General features: G+C 37.4%; 2 protein-coding genes across 2 annotated transcripts; one reads left to right on the top strand and one right to left on the bottom strand.

Moving 5' to 3' along the window:
- Positions 1-6,657: 6,657 nt before the first annotated feature.
- On the top strand, positions 6,658-8,163 carry LOC137938553 (UPF0481 protein At3g47200-like). Its single transcript, XM_068783503.1, has 2 exons — positions 6,658-6,666; positions 6,775-8,163. The coding sequence occupies exons 1-2, from the start codon at positions 6,658-6,660 to the stop codon at positions 8,161-8,163; spliced, it is 1,398 nt and encodes a 465-aa protein (XP_068639604.1).
- A 2,844-nt stretch (positions 8,164-11,007) lies between these two features.
- LOC137938552 (chaperonin 60 subunit beta 2, chloroplastic-like) lies at positions 11,008-12,402 on the bottom strand. The gene is made up of 2 exons (XM_068783502.1): positions 12,271-12,402; positions 11,008-12,183 (listed from the first exon to the last, which is right to left on the bottom strand). Exons 1-2 carry the CDS (start codon positions 12,400-12,402, stop codon positions 11,008-11,010), a joined length of 1,308 nt encoding a protein of 435 aa, XP_068639603.1.
- Between the last annotated feature and the right edge of the window lie 323 nt (positions 12,403-12,725).

Below are 12,725 nucleotides of genomic sequence, written 5' to 3'. Positions count from 1 at the left end.
ATTAAGAATGAACTAAATTTGCTTTGGGTACTTAGACATGACAACACAGTGAAGAATGTGTTCACTAAACCCACAAAGCTTAAGCCCCAGAAATCAAAACTATGTTTAACTAATTATGCGTGACATATTATATATCAAAATAAATATATTTGTTAAGTCTTATTTGGTATTTTTATATTTTTAAATATATTTTTGGCCCAATCCCTTTGTAGAAGGTTATACGACCCAATCAGGTAGAGAATCAAACATGTTAGGGTTTAGAATTGGATGTCGAGTCGGGACTCGGGATGGATGGACTCTAAGTCGGGACTCGGGATGGATGGATCTAAGTCCGGAGTCAAGATCATTGATCACCTAGTCATAGACTAATCCCAATTCCAAAAAAAATCATGATTAATCTTGTACTATTAGACTTTATATTTATGTTTCTTTTTCTCCTACCAAACAGGTACTTGGACCCACAACACACTAAGTTTATGTCCCGAAAATCATCACAATATTTAGCTAATTATAGATAACATATTATGTATCATAAAAAAAGATAATTTTAGCTATTTTTATTTTTTTTATATTTTTTGAATTATATTTCTGGTTGAATCACCTTGTAGAAAATTAATAACAACTTGGCATATGGATCAGGAAACTCGGCCCGACTCACCCAACCTTGCTCGTGGTCGGGAGATGCTGAGTCGGATCCTGATCCAAATTCCCAAAATCTTGCTAAGACATCATTTCCCAAAAACTATCGATAAATTTCATGGAAGTTTTTTTAATTTGAATAAAGGACATCAAACCTTAGTTTGTAAACATTGTTAGTTTGCCAAACATTCTCAGTTTCCTTTTTTCCTTTGTTACAAAGTAAAAGTGATCAAGTCTCGAAGTTATTTCAACTAATGTGTGGGGTCTCGCACTGTGGCTTCTATGCCACAAGCATGTTTTTGTGCCGTGTATGTTGATGAACTTTCTAAGTCAATTGCATCTATTTTATCTTCACATAAATCATAATTTTGTTTGAGACCCACATGGATTTCCAAGAAAAAGAGTAGTTCTATTGGTTTCTTTCGCTTGTTATATATAGACAAAGACACCAGCATGCATGTATAGAAAGAGACTATGAAATTGAAGAACACATAATTAAAAGATGCACCATCTGCACACAAACTTTTTTTATGTTCTAATGTGAACAAGTACAAAAGGAATCGACATCCAAAGTGCTTGTTCTTGGTCAACCCATAAAACTTGTGCAATCTTCATTTAATCCTTTCTTGGCTGGCAATATTAATCTAATTAAGTCTCTCTCTCTCTCTCTCTCTCTCTCTCTCTCTCTCTCTCTCTCTCTCTCTCTCTCTCCCTCTCCCCTATTGATTAGGCTTCCGCGGTTTAAACCACATAAAATTGGTTTGTATGTTTTGTTTGACATACATCTAGTTATATATTCGAATAACTTTGATACGGTATCAAAATTGAAGGTTTGATCTTTCGTTGTTTTTTATAACACCTACTCATTAATCCAACTGTTAGACTTCCAAAAAATCCAAGAAATCCAAAAACATAAAAAAATAAATCATCGTGAGTGTACTTCTTGCACTCTTTTTTTTTTCTTAATCTCCATTGTAGGATATGTAATTTTTTATGTTAAATTGGGTGAGGATGTCAATTATGTTGAGTTTTTAAGAGGGGTAGAACTGGATATGTGAGTAAAACTGGATATGTGAGTAAAAAATTCAAAATTTAATTCAACAAATAGGTTTGGTCAAGATGAAGACTGAAATGATATTAAAGAAGTCAAATGCTATCTAATCTTAGTTATTAAGCCAAAACTAAGGATGGGAACGTGTCAGCTGAAAATGTCACCAAATGACTTTCTTATTAACCATGGACCCGTTCATATTAACACTCATTCAGTCACCCACATGCTGCATGTGAGATAGGTCTGGGTTCATTCATAGCTAATACCTTCTAATGTTAAATAGCATTTTCCTTTCATAGAAGTGGTTTTATAAGCTTATGAGCTCTAGTAAGTGTCCAAAGGGATTTGGTTTCTTAAATGGTTTTATGGGTATAAGAGGTATCACGATAAGGAGAAGAATCTCTCCTTCAAGTTTCGATGAATGACTTAAATTTTAAGTAAATTTCTCGTTCATACACCGATAAGGCTGTAAATTTTAAGTAAATTTGTGAAGCAGAAGCAAAGATTCCTCCAAACCTTATCATTATCTTCATTCCCTAAGATCGTTTTCTTCTTTCTTCTTCTTTCTTCTTCTTTCATGTGCATTTGGAAAGCAACACTCTTGGCCTTTTTCGATAAGTCCACTCTGCTGCTGGAGGCATTATTAATTTGACTTTTCAATCAGCCTCCATTGTTGTTTACTAGACTTCTGTTACGGTTGTTTGCTAGAGATTCATAAAAAAAGGATTCGGTAAAAAAGCAAAAAAACTCTGGCAATGATATAAAAAAATTTCCCGCACTAATTTATTGTCTGGTTCAAATCTGAAGCAGGAAAACCTGCCCTTCGGTGTTACGTTTGCCGTGCAGAAGCAAAGATACCTCGAAACCTTATGATCCTTATACTCACTCCTCTGGTCTTGTCTTCTTTTTCCTTCTTCTTGTACATTTGGTACAGCCATTGAGTCAACTCAATGAAAGGAATTGATACCTCCCAGAAGAGTCAATGGAACACACCACAAGCTTAGATGCATTCATGTTGACGGTAATTTGAAGTGAACTGAATGATTAAAAAAATGATATCTTCTAATTTTGTATTAATTTATTAAAAAATTTAGGAATTACATATTAATTGATGTTAAATCTATGATTCATAGATCAAAGATTCCAAAATTTACGATTTATAGTCATTGGGACAAAAATGCCTCTATTTCTTTGTTGAGATATCGACCGGGCCGGTCCTTATATAAGGTCCTGTTGCGCTTCTCACTAATGCCTCGAGGTTTTAGCGCAACTGGTTTCAATATGGTATCAAAGCAGGTCGGTCACTAGTTTGAATCCCGCTCCCCCACGAATTTGTCTCTTGTATGTTGGGACCCGAATTTGTCCCTTGTATGTTGGGACCCGAATTTACACAGGTTGTCCCCGAGTGGGGGAGTGTTGAGATATCGACCGGGCATGTCCTTGTATAAGGTCCTGTTGCGCCTCTCACTAATGCGACTCAAATTGTAGAGTTGTAAAAGTTACGAACTGTGTTGTTACATGAATGACAGGTACTAGGTTATTATAGAAGAGAGATCAGATGTAGAATCTGGTTAGGGAGCTTGATGAGGACTTGAAAGAGCTGGTAGAGGATTAGGTAATAAAAAGCTTATCCAAATTCAAATTCCGAAAACCTTGCTAAGACATCATTTCCCAAAAACCATCTATAAATTTCATGGAAGTTTTTTTTGGTTTGAATAAAGGACATCAAACCTTAGTTTGTAACATTGTTAGTTTGCCAAACATTCTCAACCTCCTTTTTCCTTTATTACAAAGTAAAAGTGATCTCGAAGTTATTTCAACTAATGTGTGGGGTCTCGCACTGTGGCTAGTATGCCACATGCATCTTTTGTGTGGTGTTTGTTGATGAACTTTTTAAGTCAATTGCATCAATTTTATCTACACATAAATCATAATTGTGTTTGAGACCGACATGAATTTCCAAGAAAAAGTGTAGTTCTATTAGTTTCTTTCGCTTGTCATATATAGACAAAGACACCAGCATTCATGTACAGAAAGAGACTATGAAATTGAAGAACACATAATTAAAAGATGCACCATCTGCACACAAACTTTTTTTATGTTCTAATGTGAACAAGTACAAAAGGAATCAGCATCCAAAGTGCTTGCTCTTAGTCAACCCATGAAACTTGTGCAATCTTCATTTAATCCTTTCTTGGCTGGTAATATTAATCTACTTAAGTCTCTCTCTCTCTCTCTCTCTCTCTCTCCTATTGATTAGGCATCCGAGGTTTAAACCACATAAAATTGGTTTGTATGTTTTGTTTTTCATACATGTAGTTATATATTCGAATAACTTTGATACGGTATCAAAATTGAAGGTTTGATCTTTGGTTGTTTTTTATAACACCTACTCATTAATTGTGTTATTTGCTTGTATAAAATGCACTATTATATGATGGAAACAAGACGTGCTAGTCAAATGGGTTACTTCAATGGTCACCATCCATATCATCAAACATTTCAACATACCACGAGTTTCAGTTTTATTTTAACATCGACAACTCCAAAGTACAAGAAATTCCCTTTAATATTTATTTTGACAAGTTATGCAAGGAACTTAACAGGTATTGTGGAAGAAGGTTTAACATTTCTCTTATTCCAGCAGCATTAATTATTCTGCTTACTATGTTGCAGAGCTTTTTTTTCGACCTCCACAATAGAAATTGAAGTTGAATTTATGAATATGTAAAGATTTTATGTTTGGTTCATGAATAGTTTATGGGTTCATAATTTTATTCAAATATCCATTCTATTATTTTATCTATCATTTAAAAAAGAAACAAAAGTAAAAATATTTACCCATATAAGCATTTATAGGTTGCTTATATTGTTATTAAATTGATTTAGATATGGTGAAAATTATTTTCTATTCAATTACTTGATTACCCTAATAAACAGAAGGATAATTTTGTAAATTGCAATCTCTCCATATAGAGAAAAAAAAATTTTATTTTTTTTTTACATAGGGGACAACTTATGTATAAAATATAGAAAAATTAAAGTTTAAAAAAAGGGATTGGTGGAGACCCTAGTTTCGACAACCTAGCAACTTGACCCACGACTCGGCTAGGTTAACTTGGATGCAAGATGAGGTAGGTCAGATTTGGGTTGGATTTGATCCTTTTTAATTAGAATGAGTTGAGTTTTTAAGAGGGCTAGAACTCAATAGCAACTCAATTATGTTGAGTTTTTAAGAGGGCTAGAACTGCATATGTGAGTAAAAAATTCAAATTTTAATTCAACTAATAGGTTTGGTCAAGATGAAGACTGAACTAATATTAAAGAAGTCAAATGCTATCTTATCTTAGTTATTAAGCCAAAGCCAAGGAGGCTTTCAATTTCAGTAGAACTGGACACAAGTAAGCTTAGGAAACGTGTCAGCTGAAAATGTCACCAAATGACTTTCTTATTAACCAAGGACCCGTTCATATGTTACTCTTTTATTCATAAATTAATTCATATATACTTTTCTCATTCAGTCACCCACATGCTATGTTACTCTTTTATTCATAAATTAATTCATATATACTTTTCTCATTCAGTCACCCACATGCTGCATGTGGGATAGGTCTGGATTCATTCACAGATAATACCTTCTATTGTTAAAGAGCATTTTCCTTTCTTTGAAATGGGTTTATAAGCTTATGAGCTCTAGTAAGTAGCCAAAGGGATTTGGTTTCTTAAATGGTTTTATGGGAATCAGAGGTATCACGATTAGGAGAAGAATTTCCCTAGCTTTTATTTTTATTTTTATTTTTATTACATCTTCCTTGATCTCTCCTTCAAGTTTCGATGAAGTTAAATTTTAAATAAATTTCTCGTTCTTACACCCATTGCAGCAACTTTCTCTCCCATTTCAGGAACGTCTACCTTGGTGGCTACCCTTTTTCTTACTTGGTGTATAAATATGAGTAAATGAGGCATATCTCTGCAAGGTCAGTCCTCTTCTGGAAATTCTCTATAGTGGCTGTATCAGTTTCTGGAGTGGTCAGATTCTTCTTCAGGTACAACATTCTTTGATTCAGTTTAGTTCTGCTTTCTGCTTCTCCTGCTTTCTCTTTCTACTAATCATTCATGCTCGGTAATGTAGAAGAATACTGGAATCTTTGTCAAGCAGATACGATTCACATGCTTAGTTCTTTTTACGGTAACTTGATTTCTTCACAAGGAAATGTCATTTCAAGATTGGAGAAATCAATCTAACTGCACCTGGTATCATATTGTTTTAGTCAATTGCTGAGTAACTGTCTAGTGGTAGTAGGAGGGGAAGGGAGATATGGCAGAAGATGCAAGAGATCTCTTCACTCACTTACTGGATGTGTACTTCTAGCTCTCTTTTTTTTCTTAATCTCCATTGTAGGAAATCAAATTTTTTTTGTTACATTGGGTGAGGTTGTCAATTATGTTGAGCTTTTTTATCGGGCTAGAACTGCATATGTGAGTAAAAAAATCAAATTTTAATTCAACAAATAGGTCAGGTCAAGATGAAGACTGAATTGATATTAAAGAAGCCAAATGCTATCTTATCTTAGTTATTAAGCCAAAGCCAAGGATGGCTGTCAATTTCACTAGAGTTTGATTGATCAAGATTTCATTCACAGCTCAATCTCAGCCTCGCCCTTTTCCCTGTTCATTTTCTTCTATTTTCGGTATTCACAGCTCTATCTCTACCTCAGACTACTGCGAACGAGTTGCATCATGACCTCCAGTCATCTTTCTGGTGATGTTTCATTCCTGCTCTCGACTCTGTAGATAGTAAATGTAATTTGTTCTTCTCATTTTTGTTGGGGAGAGTCGTCGCCACTGATCAATTCGCACTCCCCATCTGCTGCAGGTAGAATCTTCAAAACAAAAGGCTGATCAGAGAACTTCAGAGGGAACATCTTTCCCACTGCTTTCCAGATTTCTACTCTCTCAACTCTACGATGGAAAAGGTAATTGCTTGCTGCTACTCATTCCATTCTATAGAGTTGGATTGGTCTTATCGTCTGAAACATGAACAGTTTCAGATTTGGATGTGATTTGCTTGTGGGAAATTTCAGGACCCAGACGACGAATTCGCCAAAGAGACACAGGGTTTTGACAAGGAACTTATAAACCTCGTTAAATCTGGATTCAAACCCTTGTTTGTAGGGAATCCGCACGCCACCATCTACCAATCAATCCCCAGCAACATTTTTGATGCCAAACCACAAGTCTTCCTTCCTCGCTCCGTATGTTTGGGACTCAACTGGAGCACAGATTCTGTCTACCCGACGGCGGAGATAAATAATCTGCACATTTCAGCACATATGTATTCGATCCTCACTCGAAATCCGAACATCTCTTTTGAGGATTATATCAGGGCCATGAACGCAATGAGGGAGGAAATAAAAGCTTGTCACTTTACCATCGTCACCGTAGACCTCCCAAATTTGATTTCTCTGGTTCTGAGTTGTTGCCACATACTCGATGTTCTGATCTTATTCCATGAAGGCAGACTCACGCCCCAAGTTGATCAAATTTGTTCCTCAGGGATCCAAACCTTATGGGTGGACTTCCTCCCAGTCAAGAATCAGGTTCCTTTCTTTGCTCTTCAACGAATTTATGACATGGTGATCCTCGATAAATCTCAGTATCCTCCATTGGTAAACCTCTGCCTTGGATTCTTTGAACACTTTTTGGATGTTAATTATAAGCAAACTCCTCCGTTGGATTCCAAATCTATCTATCATCTTCTACATTTAGTTCATTATCATCTCGTTCCTTCAAACAACCCACCTAAAACTCAAGGGTTGATAGGATCCTTATTCGACAAAACGAAGAGTCTCACATTTTCACGCCCGCCTCCTCAACTTCCAATCTTTGTATCTCCACCAGTGGAGCAAATGACAATGAAAACCATTCCCTCTGCTAGAAGACTCCAAGAAGCTGGTATAAAGTTTCGAAAGAAAAAAACTCCCGGATTCTCGAACATCACATTCCACAGAGGTGTTCTGGAAATTCCTTTTTTACGTCTTGATAGCAACACTGAAACTCTACTGCGAAATTTTACTGCTTGGGAGCAATTTCATTTTACTGTCGGGGCGTACTTCACCAGTTATGCCATCTTCATGGATTATATTATCAATGTAGTGGAGGATGTTCAGATACTCAATCGTGAAGGAATCCTTGAACAGACTTTGGGATCCGAAGAGCAAGTTGCTTCTCTTTTCAATGGTTTGAGCAGCAACCTTGTCTATATTGGAGAAAAAGATGGTTTTCTTCCTCATTTGAGCAAAGAGTTGAATAGGTATTGCCGCAATAGATTTAACCTGTGGAGGGCAAAGCTAAAGGTCGACTACTTTAGCAGTCCTTGGGCAACTATTTACATTACAGGAGCTATTTTGGCCCTTTTGATGACTGCTACACAGACATTCTTTTCTGCTTATTCCTATTATCGACCCCATTAGTGGTTTTGAAGTACCATATGTTTCCGTCTGCAAAATTTCTCTCTTTATTTTATTGTTTAGGGGTCTGTTTGAACTATTATTATTTCCAAAAATAGTTAGTAAAAATGAGATAACGATCAAATTCTCATTTTCAACTAATGTGTGGGGTCTTGCACTGTGGCTTCTATGCCACAAGCATGTTTTTGTGCGGTGTTTGTTGATGAACTTTCTAAGTCAATTGCATCTATTTTATCTTCACATAAATCATAATTTTGTTTGAGACCCACATGGATTTCCAAGAAAAAGAGTAGTTCTATTGGTTTCTTTCGCTTGTTATATATAGACAAAGACACCAGCATTCATGTACAGACAAAGACTATGAAATTGAAGAACACATAATAAAAAGATGCACCATCTGCACACAAACTTTTTTTATGTTCTAATGTGAACAAGTACAAAAGGAATCAACATCCAAAGTGCTTGCTCTTAGTCAACCCATGAAACTTGTGCAATCTTCATTTAATCCTTTCTTGGCTGGCATTATTAATCTACTTAACTCTCTCTCTCTCTCTCTCTCTCCTAATGATTAGGCTTTCGAGGTTTAAACCACATAAAACTGGTTTGCATGTTTTGTTTTTCATACATCTAGTTATATATTCGAATAACTTTGATACGGTATCAAAATTGAAGGTTTGATCTTTGGTTTATTTCTTGTATAAAATGCACTATTATATACATTTCTACATACCACCAGTTTTAGTTTTATTTTAACATCAACGACTCCAAGTACAAGAAATCCCCTTTAATATGTATTTTGACAAGTTGTGCAAGGAAGTTAACAGGTATTGTGGAATAAGGTTTAACATGTCTCTTATTGCAGCAGCATTAATTATTCTGCTTACTATGTTGGAGAGCATTTTTTTCTGTTCATTCCTTTTTTTGACCTCCACAATAGAAATTGGGGTTGAATTTATGAATAAAATATAGAAAAATTAACATTTAAAAAAAGAGGATTGGGGGACACCCTGGTTTCAACAACCTAGCAACTTGACCCACCGACTCGGCCAAGTTAACTTGGATGCACGAACGAGGTAGGTCAGATTTGGGTTGGATTCGATCTTTTTTAATTAGAATGAGTTGAACCTAATTTGTCACCAGTCTAACTGTTAGACTTCCAAGAAATCCAAGAAATTCTAAAACCTTAAAAAACAAATCATCGTGCGTGTACTTCTAGCACTCTTTTTTTTCTTAATCTCCATTGTAGGAAATCTAATTTTTTTTATGTTAAATTGGGTGAGGATGTCAATTATGTTGAGCTTTTAAGAGGACTAGAACAGCATATATGAGTAAAAATTTCAAATTTTAATTCAACAAATAGGTTTGGTCAAGATGAAGACTGAATTGATATTAATGAAGTCAAATGCCATCTTATCTTAGTTATTAAGCCAAAGCCAAGGATGGCTGTCAATTTCACTAGAGTTTGATTGATCAAGACTTCATTCACAGCTCAATCTCGGCCTCTGCCTTTTCCCTGTTCATTTTCTTCTGTTTTCGTTATTCACAGCTCAATTTCTGCCTCAGACAACTGCGAACGAGTTGCATCATGACTTCCAGTCATCTTTCTGGTGATGTTTCATTCCTGCTCTCGACTCTGTAGATAGTAAATGTAATTCGTTCTTCTCATTTTTGTTGGGGAGAGTCGTCGCCACTGATCAATTCGCACTCCCCATCTGCTGCAGGTAGAATCTTCAAAAGAAAAGGCTGATCAGAGTACTTCAGTGGGAACATCTTTCTCACTGCTTTCCAAATTTCTACTCTCTCTCAACTCTACGATGGAAAAGGTAATTGCTTGCTGCTACTCATTCCATTGTATAGAGTTGGATTGGTGTTATCGTCTGAAACTTGAACAGTTTCAGAGTTGGATGTGATCGTCTGTTTCTTGTGGGAAAATTTCAGGACCCAGACGATGAACTCGCCAAAGAGGTACAGGGTTTTGACAAGGAACTTATAAACCTCGTTAAATCTGGATTCAAACCTTTGTTTTTGCGGAATGTTGAACAAATTTCACAAACACACCTACAATTCTGCTAATCTATTCAATCCACATTCTGAGTACATGGCATAGCATCTGGCAAATTCACTTTCTCATAATAAAATATACAAATCGAGTTCACAAACAAAATATTAACAGACAAAACACTTGAAAAAAAAAAAAGGGAACCTCCTTTCTGTGCACGCTGACACTGTTCAACAGCAACGTCGCTCCTCAACCCCTTTGTCCAGCAAAGGCGAGCCACCACGGCTCTCTCCTCTCTAGTAACAACGTCGGCGTCCAACCCTGACCTCTTCCGACAACAATCCCGAGTCCCGAGCTCCGGCTACGGCAACAGCAGCAACAACACTGTTCTCTGTTCTGGCAACAGCAGCAAACAGCACTCTGTTCTCTGTTCCGGCAACAACGAGCCTCTGCGGCTCTCTCTTCTGCGGCAACTACGACGGCGACGACACCTGCAGCAGGACCTTCCCTTCCAGTACCGGCGACACACTTCTCTTGCCCTAGCTCCCCTTTTTCTTTTCTCTCACGTATTTTTCCCGGCCGCTGTTTCTTCTCGCACACCCTACTGCTATAATCCCCTTTCTCTCTTTTTTATTTTTAACCTACTGTATCTCTTATACCCGACGCACTATGCGTCAACACTTAAACACAAAAGGGTGGGCCCACACTGGCTGGGCCCGCTGGTGTTGATTCTCAACACTCCCCCTCAACATCAGCCCTCATGCCTAGATCATGCATCATCAACACGGTCACGCATCTCGACCTCCTCATCTTTTGGCCTTTCATCTCTCTCAACATCAGGAGTACCTCTAGTCCTCAGACCTTCTGTATGGGCTGGGACCACGACCATACTCAGGACTAGGCCGCTCAACTCTTAGTTTCTTTTCTTTCAACTCTGTTTCTGTTTGTGGTCCTACCTGAATGACAGAAACACCCCCAGAGAGTTTAGCAATTCTTTCATTCAGCTTCTCTTTTTCATACTCTTGCTCAGCAACCGCAATCAAATTCCTGATTTGAGCCACCCGCTTATATACAGCTTCTTGTGTACTGCCATTACCAACAGTAGTGATTGCATCCTTGGTGAGCATCACTTTGGCAGCAAGACCAAGGACCTCCTTGTCAGCTTTATCAAGAGACAGACCAACTTCATCTCTAATCACAGTGGCTCCAGTCAGAATAGCAATATCATCCAAGTACTGACTCTTTCTTTTACCAAATCCCAGTGCTTTAAGTGTAGCAATTTTTAAGGCACCTCTAAGCTTGTTAACAACAAGGGTTGCCAAAGCTTCTTGTTCAATATCCTCAACAATTATCAAAATAGGATATCCTCCCTGAAGAGCATCTTCCAAAACATTGATCAAATCTCTGGCATTGGTAATATTCCTATCCACAAGAAGCAACTTGCAATTCTCATATTCAACAGCCATCTTTTCACTGTAAGTAACAAAGTACGGAGAGATATAACCACGGTCAAACTGCATGCCCTCTACAACATAGAGGCTATTCTCAACACTTTTTCCTTTGTCAAGTGTCACCACACTCTTCCTTCCAACTTTACTCATTGCTTCAGAAATCATGTTTCCTATCTCATCGTTGTTTCCGACACTGACAGCTGCAACATCTGCCAGTTCACACATACTGACAGAAACAGGAATAGCTTCAGCATTGACTCCACCATTCTCATGATTATCCAATGCCCTAGTGGCTTCGGCAAGGGCCCTATCACCATTTAAAATGTCCTCAACCTTTCCACTAAGGTAAACACCTTGGGAACGTGCAGAAGTATCAGATTGTTGCGTCTCTAGCTTCAGTTCATCCTCAATAGTTGTAGGCTTCAATGTTTCAGTTACCATGACTAAAGGCATCTCTTGGGCAATTGATAGAGAGTCAGTAACTCTGAACTCAACATTTTCTTTATTTTCTGACTTATCTTCATGATCCCCCAGACTGTCCCACTCATCCACCAAAAAGCAGAAATTCGAACTCTGTCAAATCCCTTCACAAGAATCTGATCCATGATAGTATTCACATCACTCTCCTCATCATCTTCATCCGTTTCAACAAAAATCTACAGTTGTGAAGAAACCTTCTTCATCTCTCTCAAATTCCTCTTCTCTTTCCCTTTTCTTCAACATATCATCACTTATCTGTTCAGGTGTTGTTACAGTGAGAGCTAATTCTTCTTCACATTCTTCTTCCCCCATAACAAAATGTGCTTCAGCATCCTACTCCTCTTCAATTTTCTCCTGAGATGTGTAAGTGACAGTGTTACCTTCAACAGGCTGTTTCTGGGACCAACAATTTCTCGCTATGTGGCCGATCCTCCCGTAGTTGTAACACTTGACATCAAACCTTCTATTATTTTCACGATTCTTCGAAGCTCCCCCTTGACGAGAGTTTCCCTCTTCTTGGTGATTTTCTGATAAGAGCTTTCCTCTTCTTGGTGATTTTTCTGATAAGAGCTTCTCTTTTCTTGGTGACTTTTCACCTTGTCACCATCCTTTCTAGACCTACTGCCAGTGTATCG

Source organism: Aristolochia californica, unplaced genomic scaffold (genome assembly GCF_029961685.1).
Source record: "Aristolochia californica isolate CCGP_79_NKW_82.1479 unplaced genomic scaffold, dmAriCali1.0.hap1 SCAF_8, whole genome shotgun sequence".
Lineage (NCBI taxonomy): Eukaryota > Viridiplantae > Streptophyta > Magnoliopsida > Piperales > Aristolochiaceae > Aristolochia > Aristolochia californica.
This window is presented reverse-complemented; position numbering and strand designations above follow the sequence as displayed.